The sequence below is a fragment of the Anolis sagrei genome, chromosome 2, assembly GCF_037176765.1.
Source record: "Anolis sagrei isolate rAnoSag1 chromosome 2, rAnoSag1.mat, whole genome shotgun sequence".
NCBI lineage: Eukaryota > Metazoa > Chordata > Lepidosauria > Squamata > Dactyloidae > Anolis > Anolis sagrei.
This window is the reverse complement of record NC_090022.1, coordinates 14,217,702-14,233,411: the sequence shown is the minus strand read 5'-3', so window position 1 is coordinate 14,233,411 and position 15,710 is coordinate 14,217,702. Positions and strand designations below refer to the sequence as shown.

General features: G+C 45.4%; 2 protein-coding genes across 2 annotated transcripts; one reads left to right on the top strand and one right to left on the bottom strand.

Annotated features, from left to right (window-relative positions):
• Positions 1-1,667: 1,667 nt before the first annotated feature.
• Positions 1,668-5,296, bottom strand: LOC132765737 (leucine-rich repeat-containing protein 52-like). Its single transcript, XM_060760012.2, has 2 exons — positions 4,651-5,296; positions 1,668-2,009 (listed from the first exon to the last, which is right to left on the bottom strand). Exons 1-2 carry the CDS (start codon positions 5,294-5,296, stop codon positions 1,750-1,752), a joined length of 906 nt encoding a protein of 301 aa, XP_060615995.2. The 3' UTR covers positions 1,668-1,749.
• Positions 5,297-9,262: 3,966 nt separating this feature from the next.
• Positions 9,263-15,077, top strand: LOC132765738 (leucine-rich repeat-containing protein 52-like). The gene is made up of 2 exons (XM_067465461.1): positions 9,263-9,902; positions 14,827-15,077. The coding sequence occupies exons 1-2, from the start codon at positions 9,263-9,265 to the stop codon at positions 15,075-15,077; spliced, it is 891 nt and encodes a 296-aa protein (XP_067321562.1).
• Positions 15,078-15,710: the final 633 nt, after the last annotated feature.

Below are 15,710 nucleotides of genomic sequence, written 5' to 3'. Positions count from 1 at the left end.
GCCAAGGGAACAGAAATGGTCAACATTTTCTAATGTTACACCATTAAGCTGCATTTCTTGCATTGCAGAGGGATTGGGGTTAAATTTAAGAAAGAAACATTAACAACCTTAAATATGCAGATGATACCACTTTGATGGCCGAAAGCAAGGAGGAGCTGAGGAGCCTTCTAACCAAGGTGAAAGAAAAAAGTGCAAAAGCTGGGTTGCAGTTAAACATTAAAAGAAAAACCAAGATTCTGGCAACCGGACTGATTGATAACTGGTAAATAGAGGGAGAAAACGTGGAGGCAGTGACAGACTTTGTATTTCTAGGCGCAAAGATGACTGTAGACGCAGACTGCAGCCAGGAAATCAGAAGATGTTTACTTCTTGGGAGGAGAACAACAACCATTCTCGATAAAATAGTGAAGAGCAGAGACATCACACTGGCAACGAAGCTCCGCATAGTTAGAGCAATGGTATTCCCCGTAGTCATCTACGGATGCGAGAGTTGGACCATAAGGAAGGCTGAGCAAAGGAAAATAGACGGTTTTGAACTGTGGTGTTGGAGGAAAATTCTGAGAGTGCCTTGGACCACAAGAAGATCCAACCAGTCCATACTTCAGGAAATAAAGCTCGACTGCTCGCTGGAGGGAAGAATATTAGAGGCAAAGATGAAGTCCTTTGGCCACATCATGAGACAAGAAAGCTTGGAAAAGACAATGATGCTGGGGGGAAAGGAAGGAAAAAGGAAGAGGGGCCGACCAAGGGCAAGATGGATGGATGGTACCCTTGGAGTGACTGGCTTGACTCTGAAGGAGCTGGGGGCGGTGACGGCTGACAGGGAGCTCTGGCGTGGGCTGGTCCATGAGGTCACGAAGAGTCAGAAGCGACTGAATGAATAAACAACAGAGGGATTGGTTAGTGACTACTGAAAGAGTACTTTGGCTTTCTTGATGTTCAGTGAGAGGCTTCTCGTATGATTCTGCAAAGCTGTTTAGAGTGTCTTGTAAGTCTTCTGAATGAGCACAAGCTACATTATCATCAGCATATTGGAGTTCTATATCAGATGTTATTGTCACACTGGGTTTGGCTTTCGGTCTGCTGAGATTAAATAGCTTTCCATCTGTCTAATAGATTATTTCTACACCAGTGGGTAGCTTCCCATCAACAAGTTGCAGTATCATAGCAATGAAGATGGAGAATGAGGTTGGGGCAGTAACACATTTCTGGTTCGAACCTGATTCCACCTTAAATGGGTCACTTGGCTCACCTTTACCCTTCACCACTCATTTGACATGACAACACTTAGGGATGGAAGGGGGCTCTAAGGCCATAGAATCATAGAATCCTAGAGTTGGAAGAGACCTCATGGGCCATCCAGTCCAACCCCCTGCCAAGAAGCAGGAATATTGCATTCAAAGCACCCCTGACAGATGGCCATCCAGCCTCTGTTTAAAAGCTTCCAAAGAAGGAGCCTCTACCACACTCCAGGGCAGAGTGTTCCACTGCTGAACGGCTCTCACAGTCAATATTATCATATCTGTTCTGGACACCTCGAGGTGATCCTTTGCCATTCTTTGTTGACTCTAAAAAGGGAAAATATGGAAATTACTAACCCCACACCTAAAAAGTGAAATATAAATCAAGTAAAGAAAGAAAGCACAAAAGGACGAGATTTAGTGATTTCGCAATGACATGTTGCAATTGAGACCAAAGGTTGAAATGAGGGTCCTTTCGCATAACATGTCAATTCCCCAGAGAGCCTTTCTAAATCCCTATGTACTCGCGCTCTTCATCCAGATCGTCCTCTCGTTTGAATATCGGGTGGTAAAATATCACAGATACAACCCCCAAGATCCAGGCGGCTAGAGTTCCTCCCACGAAGAAGCCAAAGGTGTACAAAGCTGTCCTCCCGTGATCCACTAAAATAGTCTCTTGCAGACATTGTTCATGGAGGTATTCTTCAGTTTGTAGGATCGGCACAAATTTCAGTAGTCCAGGCTCATTACAAGCAGTATTTTCCGGATCTGCAGGGGTAAACAAGCATGTAATGAAGCAAAACAACAGCAAAACAGCAGAGAGGAAACAACCAGGCACATCTTAACACCTCTCAACATAAGATTTTCCCAGGCTCAGCCAGGCCTTCAAATGCTAATGAAGGTGGTCAGCTGAAACATTCACACCTAGCTCCAGCAGAGAAGAGCTCTTTGCCCCACCCCAGCCATTCCACAGATATATAAACCCATTGTCCTAATTCCAACAGACCTCACTGCCTCTGAGGATGCTTGCCATAGATGCAGGCGAAATGTCAGGAGAAATGCCTCTAGAACATGGCCCTATAGCCCGAAAAAACCCACAAGAACCTAGTGATTCCAGCCATGAAAGCCTTCGACAATACATGCAATGAAGACCTCAATAAAGAAAGAAAAGTAGGGCACAACAACAACAACAACTACTACTACTACACAGCCCAACAACAAAAAAATTCCTAGTGTCTTTGTTTTCACATTTGTGCCTGATTCAGAAAATTGCACTGGATAGACTTCATCAACTCCAATGTCTTAGATGTGTATCATAACGTTTGTACCATAAATGTGTGTTTTTGGTATGATTTTCATATAATACACTTGTCTTTAAATTTTTAATATATTTCCTTCATTACATTAAAATATTCTGGGTTTTTTTTATGGGCAAGCAGATGGCAACTGGTATATGGCACATGTTCTTTATCTCAAGAACCAGAGCTGATGGGGTAAACAGGGGTCATTTTTGGCACCAGCAGGTCAAATATACCCAGAAACGGGTCTAATATTTGAGACACCAGAATTTGTATGTAAGTTGGAACAAGTACATATTTAAAGTACACAGTGTTCCCTCACTTATCGCAGATGTTCCGTTCCAGGACTACCCGCAATAAGTGAAAATCCATGAAGTAGGAACGCTCCACCCACTCGAGTGGGTGGAGTGTCCCTACTTTACGGCAGCCTCTGTTTAAAAGCCTCCAAAGGAGCCTCCACCACACTCCGGGGCAGAGAGTTCCACTGCTGAACAGCTCTCACAGTCAGGAAGTTCTCCCTAATGTTCAGGTGGAATTCCCTCTCTTGTAGTTTGAAGCCATTGTTCTGCATCCTAGTCTCCAGGGCATCAGAAAACAAGCTTGCTCCCTCCTTCCTATGACTTCCTCTCACACATCTTTATACATGGTTATCTCTCAGCCTTCTCTTGGGGGCTTTTAAACAGAGGCTGGATGGCCATCAGTTGGGGGTGCTTTGAATGCGATTGTCCTGCTTTTTGGCAGAATGGGGTTGGACTGGAAGGCCCATGGAGTTTCTTACAATTCTATGATTTTATGATTCTTCTGAAACCTAAATATGCCTAGCTCTTTAAACCGCTCCTCAAAGGGTTTGTTCTCCAGACACTTGATCATTTTAGTCGCCCTCCTCTGGACACACTCCAGCTTGTCAACATCTCCCTTCAATTGTGGTGCCCAGAATTGGATACAGTATTCCAGATGAGTTCTGATCAAGGCAGAATAGAGGGGTAGCATGACTTCCATGGATCTATAAACTAGACTCCTTTTTATGCAGGCCTTCTCTTTTTCAGGCTGAACATGCTCAGCTCTTTAAGCCTCTCCTCATAGGGTTTGTTCTCCAGACCCTTCGATCATTTGAGTCGCCCTCCGCTGGACACATTCCAACTTGTCAGCATTTCCATCCAGTTGTGGTGCCCAGAATTGGACACAGTATTCCAAATGAGGTCTGACCAAGACAGAATAGAGGGGGAGCATGACTTCCCTAGATCTAGACACTAGACTCCTATTGATGCAGACCAAAATCCCGTTGGCTTTTTTTGCCACTGCATCACATTGTTGGCTCATGTTTAACTTGTTGTCCACGAGGACTCCAAGATCTTTTTCACACATCCTGCTCTCAAGCCATGCGTTCCCCATTCTGTACTTTTGCATTTCCTTTTTTCTGCCTAAGTGGAGTATCCTGCATTTCTCCCTGTTGAACTTCATTTTGTGAGTTTTGACCAATCATCTCTCTAATCTGTGAAGATCGTTTTGAATTCTGCTCCTGTCTTCTGGGGTATTGGCTCTCCCTCCCAATTTGGTGTCGTCTGCAGACGTGATGATCATTGTATTGTCGAAGGCTTTCATGGCTGGAATCACTGGGTTGTAGGTTTTTTGGGCTATATGGCCATGTTCTAGAAGCATTCTCTCCTGACATTTTGCCTGCATCTATGGCAAGTACCTCATAACCTTTGAGGATGCTTGCCATAGATGCAGGCAAAACGTCTGGAGAGAATGCTTCTAGAACATGGCCATACAGCCTGAAAAACCTACAAACCATTGACGATCATTCCTTCTAACCCAGTGGTTCTTGACCAAATGTTTTGGCCTTCAACTTTACCCAGCTGGTAAAGTGGCTGGGATTTCTGGTAGTTGTAGTTCAAAAGACCTGGGGACCCACAGGTTGAGAACCACTGTTCTAACCCTTCATCTAAGTCATTAATGAAGGGTTAGAAGGCATGATCATCAAGTTCATGATTCCTCTCACTTCCTATTGTCTCATCCCTGTTCTTAATGGGGTAAACTGGATGTTTGTAACTCAGGGACTGCCTACATAGGTTTCTGATGCAAAGAAGAGTCATACAGAAAGGCCTCACCGATGACCTCCCAATTCACTTTGGGCTTGAGCAGCCAGTTGATGAATTCCAGTAAATTGCAGTCGCAGTTAAAGGGGTTGTTCCTCAGCCCCAAGGAGTGAAGGTTGTACTGATCCCGGAACAGTTCGGCACTGAGTTGGGTCAGGTTGCAGCTGCTGATGTCCACGTATCGCAGCAAGCGGTTGTGATCAAAGGAGTGGGGGTTGATCACCTGCATCGTCGGGTTGTTGGAGAGATTGAGCAGCAGCAGCATGGTCACCCTGGAGAACGTCTTGATGTTGAGGTGGGCAATTCGGTTGTAACTCAGGTCCAAGTAAGACAGCTTTTCCACAAAAGGGAACTGGTACATCTCGTTCATGGTGATCCAGTTGTGGCTGCAGTCCAGGTAGACCAGTTCGTTAAGATAGGTCATCTCCAATATCGGCAGTGTTGTGATGTGGTTTTTGCGCAGAATGAGGTGCCGGGTCACAGGGGGGATGCCTTCTGGCAAATCCCTCAAGCCCTGGTTGGTGCAGTTCATCGACCACGTTTCACAGGTGCAGTTCTTGGGACAGCCATAGGCTGTTCCTGCCCACTGCATCGCCAGGAGGAAAACGAGCCACAAAACTGGAGAACAGGAAAACGTTGGCAGAATGGGTGGCCCCATCCTGTACACCCTGTTTCTGCATGAACTGGTCTTCAAATGGGCTCACTGCTGGGACCAACCCTGAGTGACCTCAGGAGCCAGTCTCTTTGTGAAATCATCCACCAGGAGCAATGATGCGCCTCTAGGCTATCACAACAGGTTGCCTCTTAGTGCTGTAAGCAGGCACTGGGCTGCCAGGTCTGCCACAAAACCTTCTGTAGTGTGGACAGCGGGAGCATCCTAAAGTCTGGGAGACACCTGTTCAATCCCATAACCATTGTTTTGTGGGGTTCCTCGGGGTTAAATACTGTGTCCCATGTTGTTTAACATCTACATGAAACCACTGGGGGAGATCATCCGGAGTTTTGGGGTGCGGTGTCACCTAGTTTACTTGTCCAAACGTATCTCCCTCTACGTCCCGCCTTGGAGTTTAAGATCATCCAGGGAGGCTCTGCTCTCGATCCCGCCTTCTTGGCAAACACATTTGGCAGAGACGAGAGACAGGGCCTTCTTGGTGGTGGCCTCCCGCCTGTGGAACACCCTCCCATATTGTTTAACATCTACATGAAACTGCTGGGGGAGATTATCCGGAGTTTCAGGGTGCGGTGTCACCCAGTTTACTTGTCCGAACGTATCTCCCTCTACATCGCACCTCGGAGTTTAAGATTGTCCGGGGAGGCCCTGCTCTCGATCCCGCCTTCTTTGCAAACACGTTTGGCGGGGATGAGAGACAGGGTCTTCTTGGTGGTGGCCTCCCGCCTGTGGAATACCCTCCCCAGCGAAATTAGATCAGCTCCAGCCCTCCTTTCCTTTAGGAAGAAGCTCAAAACATGGTTTTGGGACCAGGCATTTAGGTAACAGACTTGACAACAATCGCAATGTTTTAGAACGAACCATGGACAGGCTTTGGACTGGGTCGCTGGTCGCTGAATCGGACTCGGATATGGCAATATGGTTGATAACAATGTTTTAAATGGATTTTAACCTAATGTTGTTATCTACTCTGTTATGTGATGTTGTATTGTGTTTTTGCATGTCTTGGCATCAAATTGTTGCCGTTGTAAGCTGCCCTGAGTCCCGCCTCAGGGGTTGAGAAGGACTGGGTACAAATATTGGAAATCTATATAAATAAAAATGTAATGTTTGTTTGTGGGATTAACATAACTCAAAAACCACTGGATGAATTGACATGAAATTTGGACACAATATACTGTATATACTCGAGTATAAGCCTAGTTTTTCAGCTCTTTTTTTAGGCTGAAAAAGTCCCTTGGTTTATACTCCCGTCAGGGTTATTTATTATTTTACTCTGTTGTTGTTGTTGTTGTTGTTGTTGTTGTTATTACATTTATAATTTTACTCTATTAGTATTATTACATTTATTATTTACATTTATTATTTTACTTTATTATAACTCTTATTACTACATTTCCATTATTTTAATCAATAATAATAATAATAATAATAATAATAAATGTAATAATTTGTTTTTATTAATAAACTATTACATGTATTATCTTATTCTCTTTATTATTATTGAAAAGATACATAAACACATGGAAGAAGTTGAAAATAATGGTTTCATCAGAGTTGGACAGTCTTATCTTAAATTGCAGTTTTATGTAAATATTCAAAAACATTGAACCTACCAATGCCTCAATTAATGTAATTTTATTGGTATCTATTTTCATTTTGAAACTGACCAGTACCTGCTGCATTTCCTACCCTCAGCTTATACTTGAGTCAATATGTTTTCCCTGTTTTTTGGGATAAAATTAGATGCCTCGGCTTATATTCAGGTCGGCTTATACTCAAGTATATGCAGTACCTATCAGGCCAATGAGTGAACATCACTCATAAAAACAAGCAAAAAGTGGGTGCTAGAAACAATATCATACGAAAGCTGACTGGCACAACCTGGGGATCACAACCAGACACAGTGAAGACATCTGCCCTTGCACTATGCTACTCTGCTGCAGAGTACGCATGCCCAATGTGGAACACATCTCACCACGCTAAAACAGTAGATGTGGCTCTTAATGAGACATGCCGCATTATCACGGGGTGTCTGCGCCCTACACCACTGTTTATTTATTTATTATTTATTTACTTACTGTGCTTATAGACCGCTGTTCTCAGCCCAGGGACGACTCACAGCGGTGTTTAGCCGGTATTGCACCACCTGACATAGCAGCTAATAGTGAAAGGACCAAGGCAGAGACATCTCCAGCTCATCCCTTATTTGGGTACCAGCCAGCACGTCAACGACTTAAATCAAGAAATAGTTTTCTAAGATCTACAGAGACACTCGCTGCAACACCCCAGCAAGCGAGAGTCCAAAAGTGGCAGGCTCAAACCCAGAACCTCAATCAATGGCTGATACCAAATGAGAGACTCCCTCCTGGGCACACAGAAGACAGGGCGACTTGGAAGGCGCTGAACACACTACGCTCTGGCACCACAAGATGCAGAGCCAACCTTATGAAATGGGGCTACAAAGTGGAATCCACAACATGCGAGTGCGGAGAAGAGCAAACCACTGACCACCTGTTGCAATGTAACCTGAGCCCTGCTACATGCACAATGGAGGACCTCCTTGCGGCAACACAAGAGGCACTCCAAGTGGCCAGATACTGGTCAAAGGACATTTAATCAACTACCAAGCTTGCAAACTTTGTGTTTTGTCTGTTTGTTTGTTTGTTTGTTTGCTTGTTTGTTCTGTTCTGTTAGAAATGTAATACAATTGTCTGGCTGCCCCTGACATGATAAAAAAACTCATAAAAACACTGGGGAAAAAGTGACTTAAAAAGAGACTTAAAAAGCCAAAAAAATTTAAAAAATGACAACACATGCGCAAAACCACATGTATACACATTGACAGATTAGAGAGAAGGGCCAAAACTAACAAAATGAAGTTCAACAGTGACAAGTGCAAGATACTCCACTTAGGCAGAAAAAATGAAATGCAAAGATACAGAATGGGGGACGATGCCTGGCTCGAGAGCAGTACGTGTGAAAAAGATCTTGGAGTCCTCGTGGACAACAAGTTAAACATGAGCCAACAATGTGATGTGGCGGCAAAAAAAGCCAATGGGATTTTGGCCTGCATCAATAGGAGCCTAGTGTCTAGATCCAGGGAAGTCATGCCACCCCTCTCTTCTGCCTTGGTTAGACCACACCTGGAATATTGTGTCCAATTCTGGGCACCACAATTCAAGAGAGATATTGACAAGCTGGAATGTGTCCAGAGGAGAGCGACTAAAATGATAAAAGGTCTGGAGAACAAGCCCTATGAGGAGCGGCTTAAGGAGTTGGGCATGTTTAGCCTGAAGAAGAGAAGGCTGAGAGGAGCTATGATAGCCATGTATAAATATGTGAGAGGAAGCCACAGGGAGGAGGGAGCAAGCTTGTTTTCTGCTGCCCTGGAGACTAGGACGTGAAACAATGGCTTCAAACTACAAGAGAGGAGATTACATCTGAACATGAGGAAGAACTTTCTGACTGTGAGAGCCGTTCAGCAGTGGAACTCTCTGCGCTGGATTGTGGTGGAGGCTCCTTCTTTGGAAGCTTTTAAACAGAGGCTGGATGGCCATCTGTCAGGGGTGATTTGAATGCAATATTCCTGCTTCTTGGCAGGGGGTTGGACTGGATGGCCCATGAGGTCTCTTCCAAGTCTTTGATTCTATGATTCTATGATAAGCACACAAAACACATATACACAGACTGGGTCACAGCAATGTGTGGCAGGGGACTGCTAGTAAATAATAAATAAATACTCTTGTCCACTGAAGACACTCGGTTGATTGGGTCACTTTTGGGATAGTGACCCAATGGGGCGATGTCATAAAAGGAAGGGAGAGTCACTGAGCTCAGCCTTTGGGATGGGTCCAGTAGGAGCATTTGAAAGGCTGGGAAGGAAGGAAGGAAGGAAGGAAGGAAGGAAGGAAGGAAGGAAGGAAGGAAGGAAGGAAGGAAGGAGCAGGCAGAATGGGACCTCTCTTTTTGTTTTCTGTTTGTTGCTTTGCAGCTTTATGGTCCAACGGTCCCATTGAAGCGCAACCCCCAACCACTCCTTGTCCAGCTCTCTGCATCTGTGAAAAGTGGACAGTGAATTGCAGGAGAAAGAACTTGTATGAAATCCCAGACAACATTCCCCCAACAGCCAGGTACATGATTTTGGCTGAAAACCATTTTGCCAACATCCAGCCCTTAGAAATCACCTTTCTCAACGAACTGCTCTACTTGGATTGGAGCGACAACGAATTGGAAATGGACTACGAATTCATCTTCCCGGGTATCAGCAAGCTGGCCTACTTGGACCTCAGTGGGAACAAACTCAACGCCATCTCTCCCCACACTTTCTCGGAACTGAACCGGTTGGTATTTCTGAATCTCTCCAGAAATCCCACCATTAAGCAAATCGATCCGAACTCCTTCGTTAGTAATAGCTTGTTGACTTTTTTGGATATCAGTACCTGCAGCTTGGAAATGATTGACATCTCAGTCTTTGAAAAAGTGCCCACTCTTCGCGTTTTGAGAATGATGGATAATTCCTGGTATTGCGATTGCGCCTTGCTGGATTTTATCAACTGGATGAAGATGCCACTGCTTGGGCGGGAATTACTAGGTAAGAGCTTTGTGTTGAAGTGGAATCATAGTGCTATAATTCTGGAGTAAGGTATTATTCCAGAACTAGCTAAGGATATACGAGGGTTGAATGAAAAGTAATGCCTCCACCTTCATTACTTGGGTTTGGATGGGAATATTTGAATAAATAAAACACAGAAATAATCCTTAGAATGTGCTCTTAAACTACCACTATTCACTTTTCCACATAATAACCAGACAATTGGATACATTTCTGCCAACGATGAACAAGTTTTCTGAAGCCATCATGGAAGAAGTCGGCACTCTGTTTTTGCAACCAGCGTCTCACAGTTTTCTCAACGTCTTCATCAGAAGCATAATGATTTATTTATTTATTGTGTCATCAGCAACCATACTACTGTGTTACAATTCTAACAGAGCAAAACAAACACACAGATTAAAAGCAAAAAGAAAAAAAAACCCACAGATTTTGCAAACTTGGTAGTTGGTTAAATGTCCTTTGACCAGTATCTGGCCACTTGGAGTGCCTCTGGTGTTGCCGCAAGAAGGTCCTCCATCGTGCATGTAGCAGGGCTCAGGTTGCATTGCAGCAGGTGGTCTGCGGTTTGTTCTTCTCCGCACTCGCATGCCGAGGATTCCACCCTGTAGCCCCATTTCTTAAGATTGGCTCTGCATCTCGTGGTGCCAGAGCGCAGTCTGTTCAGCGCCTTCCAAGTCGCCCAGTCTTCTGTGTGCCCAGGGGGGAGTCTCTCATCTGGTATCACCCATGGATTGAGGTGCTGGGTTTGGGCCTGCCACTTTTGGACTCTCGCTTGCTGGGGTGTTCCAGCGAGTGTCTCTGTAGATCTAAGAAAACTATGTCTTGATTTAAGTTGTTGACGTGCTGGCTGATACCCAAACAGGGGATGAGTTGGAGATGTCTCTGCCTTGGTCCTTTCACTGTTGGCTGCTACTTCCCGGCGGATGTCAGGTGGTGCAATACCGGCTAAGCAGTGTAATTTCTCCAGTGGTGTGGGGCGCAGACACCCTGTGATAATGCGGCATGTCTCATTAAGAGCCACATCTACTGTTTTAGTGTGGTGAGATGTGTTCCACACTGGGCATGCATACTCAGCAGCAGAGTAGCATAGCGCAAGGGCAGATGTCTTCACTGTGTCTGGTTGTGATCCCCAGGTTGTGCCAGTCAACTTTCGTATGATGTTGTTTCTAGTGCCCGCTTTTTGCTTGATGTTCAGGCAGTGCTTCTTGTAGGTCAGAGCACGGTCCAAAGTGACTCCCAGGTATTTGGGTGTGTTGCAATGCTCCAGTGGGATCCCTTCCCAGGTAATCCTCAGAGCTCGGGATGCTTGTCTGTTCTTAAGGTGAAAGGCGCATGTCTGTGTTTTAGATGGATTAGGGATCAGTTGGTTTTCCCTGTAATAGGCAGTTAGAGCACCTAGAGCTTCGGAGAGCTTCTGTTCAACCATCTCAAAGCTCCCTGCTTGAGTGGTAATGGCACGATCATCAGCATAGATGAAACTCTCTGTCCCTTCTGGCAGTGGCTGGTCATTTGTGCAGATGTTGAACATGGATGGAGCAAGCACGCTCCCCTGAGGCAGGCCGTTCTTCTGTTTCCGCCATCTGCTTCTCTGGCCCTGGAACTCAACAAAGAAGCTCCTGTTTTGTAGCAGGTTTCCTATGAGGCGGGTGAGGTGGTAGTCCTTTGTGACATTTTTCTCAGGAGGAGGCGGTGGTTGACAGTATCATAGGCTGCTGACAGGTCTATGAAGACAGCTCCTGTGGTCTGCTGCCTTTCAAAGCCATCTTCTATGTGCTGAGTCAGGTTCAGCACTTGCAATGTGCAGCTTTTGCCTTTTCTGAAGCCAGCTTGCTGTGGGATCAGAGAGGGATCTATATTTTCCATAATTCTATGCAAAAGTCTCTCCAGAACTTTGTAGAGGTGGCACAACAGGGAGATTGGTCTGTAGCTTTTTGGGTCGCTACGGTCTTTGCCTGGCTTCGAGATGGCGATGACTTTTGCTTTCCTCCAGATTTTGGGGATCTGACAAGATGCAGTGCAGTTGTTCATCAGCTCCAGCAGCCAGTGCCTTGCTTTTGGACCAAAGTTCTTGATTTGTTCCATCCGTAGATCATCCAGGCCAGCTGCTTTGCCATTCTTACATTTGTTGAGAGCCATGTCCAATTCAGTAGATGTAAAAGGTTCATGGAGGTTGTTGTTCTCAATCTCTGGTTGTCTGGCTATTGGTTTCTTTCCTACTTTGGTGGCAAAGTTGGGTTTCCCATTCTTCAGGGGTTGGTGTGCTATCTGATCTGCCTTTATGTTGGCATGGGTATTAGTTTGTGAGGGGTCGTTGCTCAGCCGTCTCAGCAGCCTCCACGCCTTCTGGCTGCTCCTGCCCATGTCGACCTCTGTGATCAACTTGATCCATTGTTCTTTCTTGGCTTCAGAGATGGAGGACACAATGCTCTGCGCTGCCTGAAGGGTTTGCTCACTAAATGGGTCTTCGTTGTGGAGCCTTTAATAGTTTTCCTCCTCGCAGGATTGCAAGACATTCGGGCGTCCCCTGGGCAACGTCTTCGTAGACGGCCGATTCTCTCGATCCAGAAGCAACCAGAGACGACTTGCAGCATCCAAACAAGAAAGAAAGCATAACGATGTCCCTGCAGACCTTCTTTCATTATTGGGACTAGATGGAAGTCAGACGGTGCTAAATCTGGACTGTATGGAGGATGTTGTACGGTGGTGATGAAGTCGATAGGAACTTTAGGAGAGTCTGCCCCAGGAGGAGAGACCCTGGGACCCCACCAAAGAGGGATTGCTACTTTGGCGAGTTTAGAGAAGCCTGATTTCAGCAATTTTATTTTCTTGAAAAATCCAAAAGAAATCTCACCCAAAGCTGAAGAAGCGGCACCGAGGTGTTTTTATTAGCGATTCAGCTGAAAAGGATGCAATGTAGCAATCATTCGCCTACAAAGCATGTGGTTACAGAGATCAGAGGCATTTTTATAGGAAATACAGGCTTAGAGGTTTCAAAATTACCACCCTCCGCCTTCCTCCCGGCTCGAAGGGGATTGGCTGACGCGATAACAGCTGGGAGGAGGCGTGGTTGCCCTCTCTGCACCACAGCCAATCACAGAGCTCCTCCGCTGCGCAGGAGCCAATCAGAAACCTCCTACCGCCTCAGCGCTCTGGCGAATCAGGAAAAGGGGAGGCGGGATGAAGAAGAAACAATGGATTTATGAGTGGATTATAGGATTTCATACCTTGGGGGTCTTGAGTCCGAGAAACCGGCCTGCGAAAGATGCCAAGTCTATTGTCTTTTGATGGGTTTGTGATAAGCGGGGGGGGGGGGGGGGTTCCTCAGTAGTGCCCCCCCTGACTATGGAACTCCCTCCCCAGGGTTATTAGATCGGTCCCCTCCCTCCTGACTTTCCGGAAAAAAGTAAAGACCTGGTTCTTTGAGCAAGCTTTTGGGAATGCAGCAGAATAGATAACATGGAACTATGAATGATGAACTTGGAATGGCCAGACGATGTTACTGGATATCGTTTTTAACAGGATGACACCGATGATTATATGCTTTAATGGTTTTTATATATGTTTTATATTGTCCTGTTGATTGTTTTTAATTGCACTTTTATGAATGCCTGGCATCGAATTGTGCCAATCTGTAACCCGCCTTGAGTCGCCGTATGGGTGAGAAAGTTGGGCTATAAATATTGTAAATCTATATAAATAAAAATGTAATGTTTGTTTGTCGGATTAACATAACTCAAAAACCATTGGATGAATTGACACAAAATTTGGTCACTATACCCCTAACAGACCAACGAGTGACCATCACTCATAACCCCCCCCCCCCAAAATAAAACAGTGGAAAGGACTTTAAAAACCCCAAAAGCTAAATGACAAAAGGCTAAATGACAATACAGAAAAAGGGAAGAGGGAGGGAAGGAAGGAAGGGGAGAAAGAAAGAAAGATGGAAGCAAAGAGCAAAAGAAGGAAGGAAAGAGGTAGAGAAGGAAGAAAGGAGACAAAGAGGAAGGAAAAGAAAAAGGGGGAAGGAAGGAAAGAGGTAGCAAAGGAAGGAAGGAGAGAAGGAAAGAAAAAAGGGAGGGAAGGAAAGAGGGAGCAAAAACAGGAAAGGGAGGGAAGGAAAGCGAGAAGGAAGGATGGAAGCAAAAGTGAAGAAAGGAAAGAAAGAGATAGAGAAGGAAGAAAGGAGAGAAAGAAGAAGAGAAAGAAAAAGGAGGGAAGGAAGGAGAGAAGGAAGGAAGGAAGGAAGGAAGGAAGGAAGGAAGGAAGGAAGGAAGGAGAGAAAGAAGGAGAGAAAGAGGGAGGGGAGGTTGGCCACAGCAATGTGTGGCGGGTACAGCTAGCAATAAATAATAATAATAATAGTGAGGTCTGTTGGAAACTAGGAAAATTGGTTTATATATCTGTGGAAAATCCAGGGTGGGAGAAAGAACTAAAATTATAACAGTAAATAAAGAACAAAACTCAAACATGGGGGAACTCCAGAGAAGAAACAATCAGGAACAGCTCATCACCTCTCAACAAAGAATTCCCCCAGGCAGTAACAAGGTACACCTAAAAACTGTCAGGCCATCAAATGCTAATCAATGTGACCAATTCAAATATTCACACCTAGCTCCAACAGACAAGAGTTCTTTCTCCCACCCTGGACTTTCCACAGATATATAAACCCAATTTTCCTAGTTTCCAACAGACCTCACAACCTCTGAGGATGCCTGCCATGGATGCAAGTGAAACGTCAGGAGAGGATGAACATGGCCAGACAGCCCCAAAAACGTACAACCACCCAATTGGGTTTGTCCCAGCCAAATCAAGAGGTTTGAAGGGCGAGAAGTTAGAGAAATAGCAGCCACTGGTGGAGAGATTGTGTGTCTGTTCTCACTTGTGTTTCCCCCACCACTTACAGATCCAGAGGAGACCATTTGCCACCTACCAAAAAATTTAACTGGCAAACCAATCATGGAGGCCGAAGCACAACTGGACCAAGCCTGCATTTTACACTTCAGCATCAGAGTTCTGATCTTTGCAGGTCTGATGTCCTGCGCAGTCTTTTTGGCTGGAGTCATAGCCGCTTGGCTGCTGGGCGTAGTTTCGGTGCTGTATAACCGCACAATATTTAGGACGGAAGAGGAGGGAGAGTACAGAGGGATTAAATAATGGCTCCCACCGGCGGCACAGAATGCAAAAGGAGGATGCCGGGTTCATGGCAAAACCCTCGAGCTGAGGTTTTGCCCATTTTCGAGGAAGACCATAGCAGCCAAAAATAAAAACAAATTTTAAACCAACTCAGTCTGTCTGCAATTGGGGTGAATCTGGTGGATTGTGTGGCAGAGGATATGGTGAAATGGGGGTTTTGTGGGGGGACAGAGTGAAGCAGTACACAGATTTAGGGGGTCCTGCTGGAGCTTCTTACTTAGGCAATCCCTTGTTGATCGAGTAAGATTGTCTTCCAGGTTCGTTGTACTGGCAGTGGGTTCATAGGTGGCTGTAGAGTCATAAAGAAACACAAAGCAATATACTTACTTATAAGTTCGGTGTTCTGGCAGTGCGTCCATAGGTGACTGTGGAGCCCTAGTCTTGACCTGCATGTTCTCCTGCAGTGAGGGCATTGGTTTCCAGGTGGAAGGCAGTCCCGGTCAGGGTTGGCTTGCCGCACCTTCCTCTTGGTATGTTTCTCTCTTTCGCCCTCTATTTGTGCCTCTTCAAATTCTACAGCACTGCTAGTCACAGCTGACCTCCAGCTAAAGAACTCAAGGGCCAGGGCTTCCCAATTCTTTATGTCTATGCCAG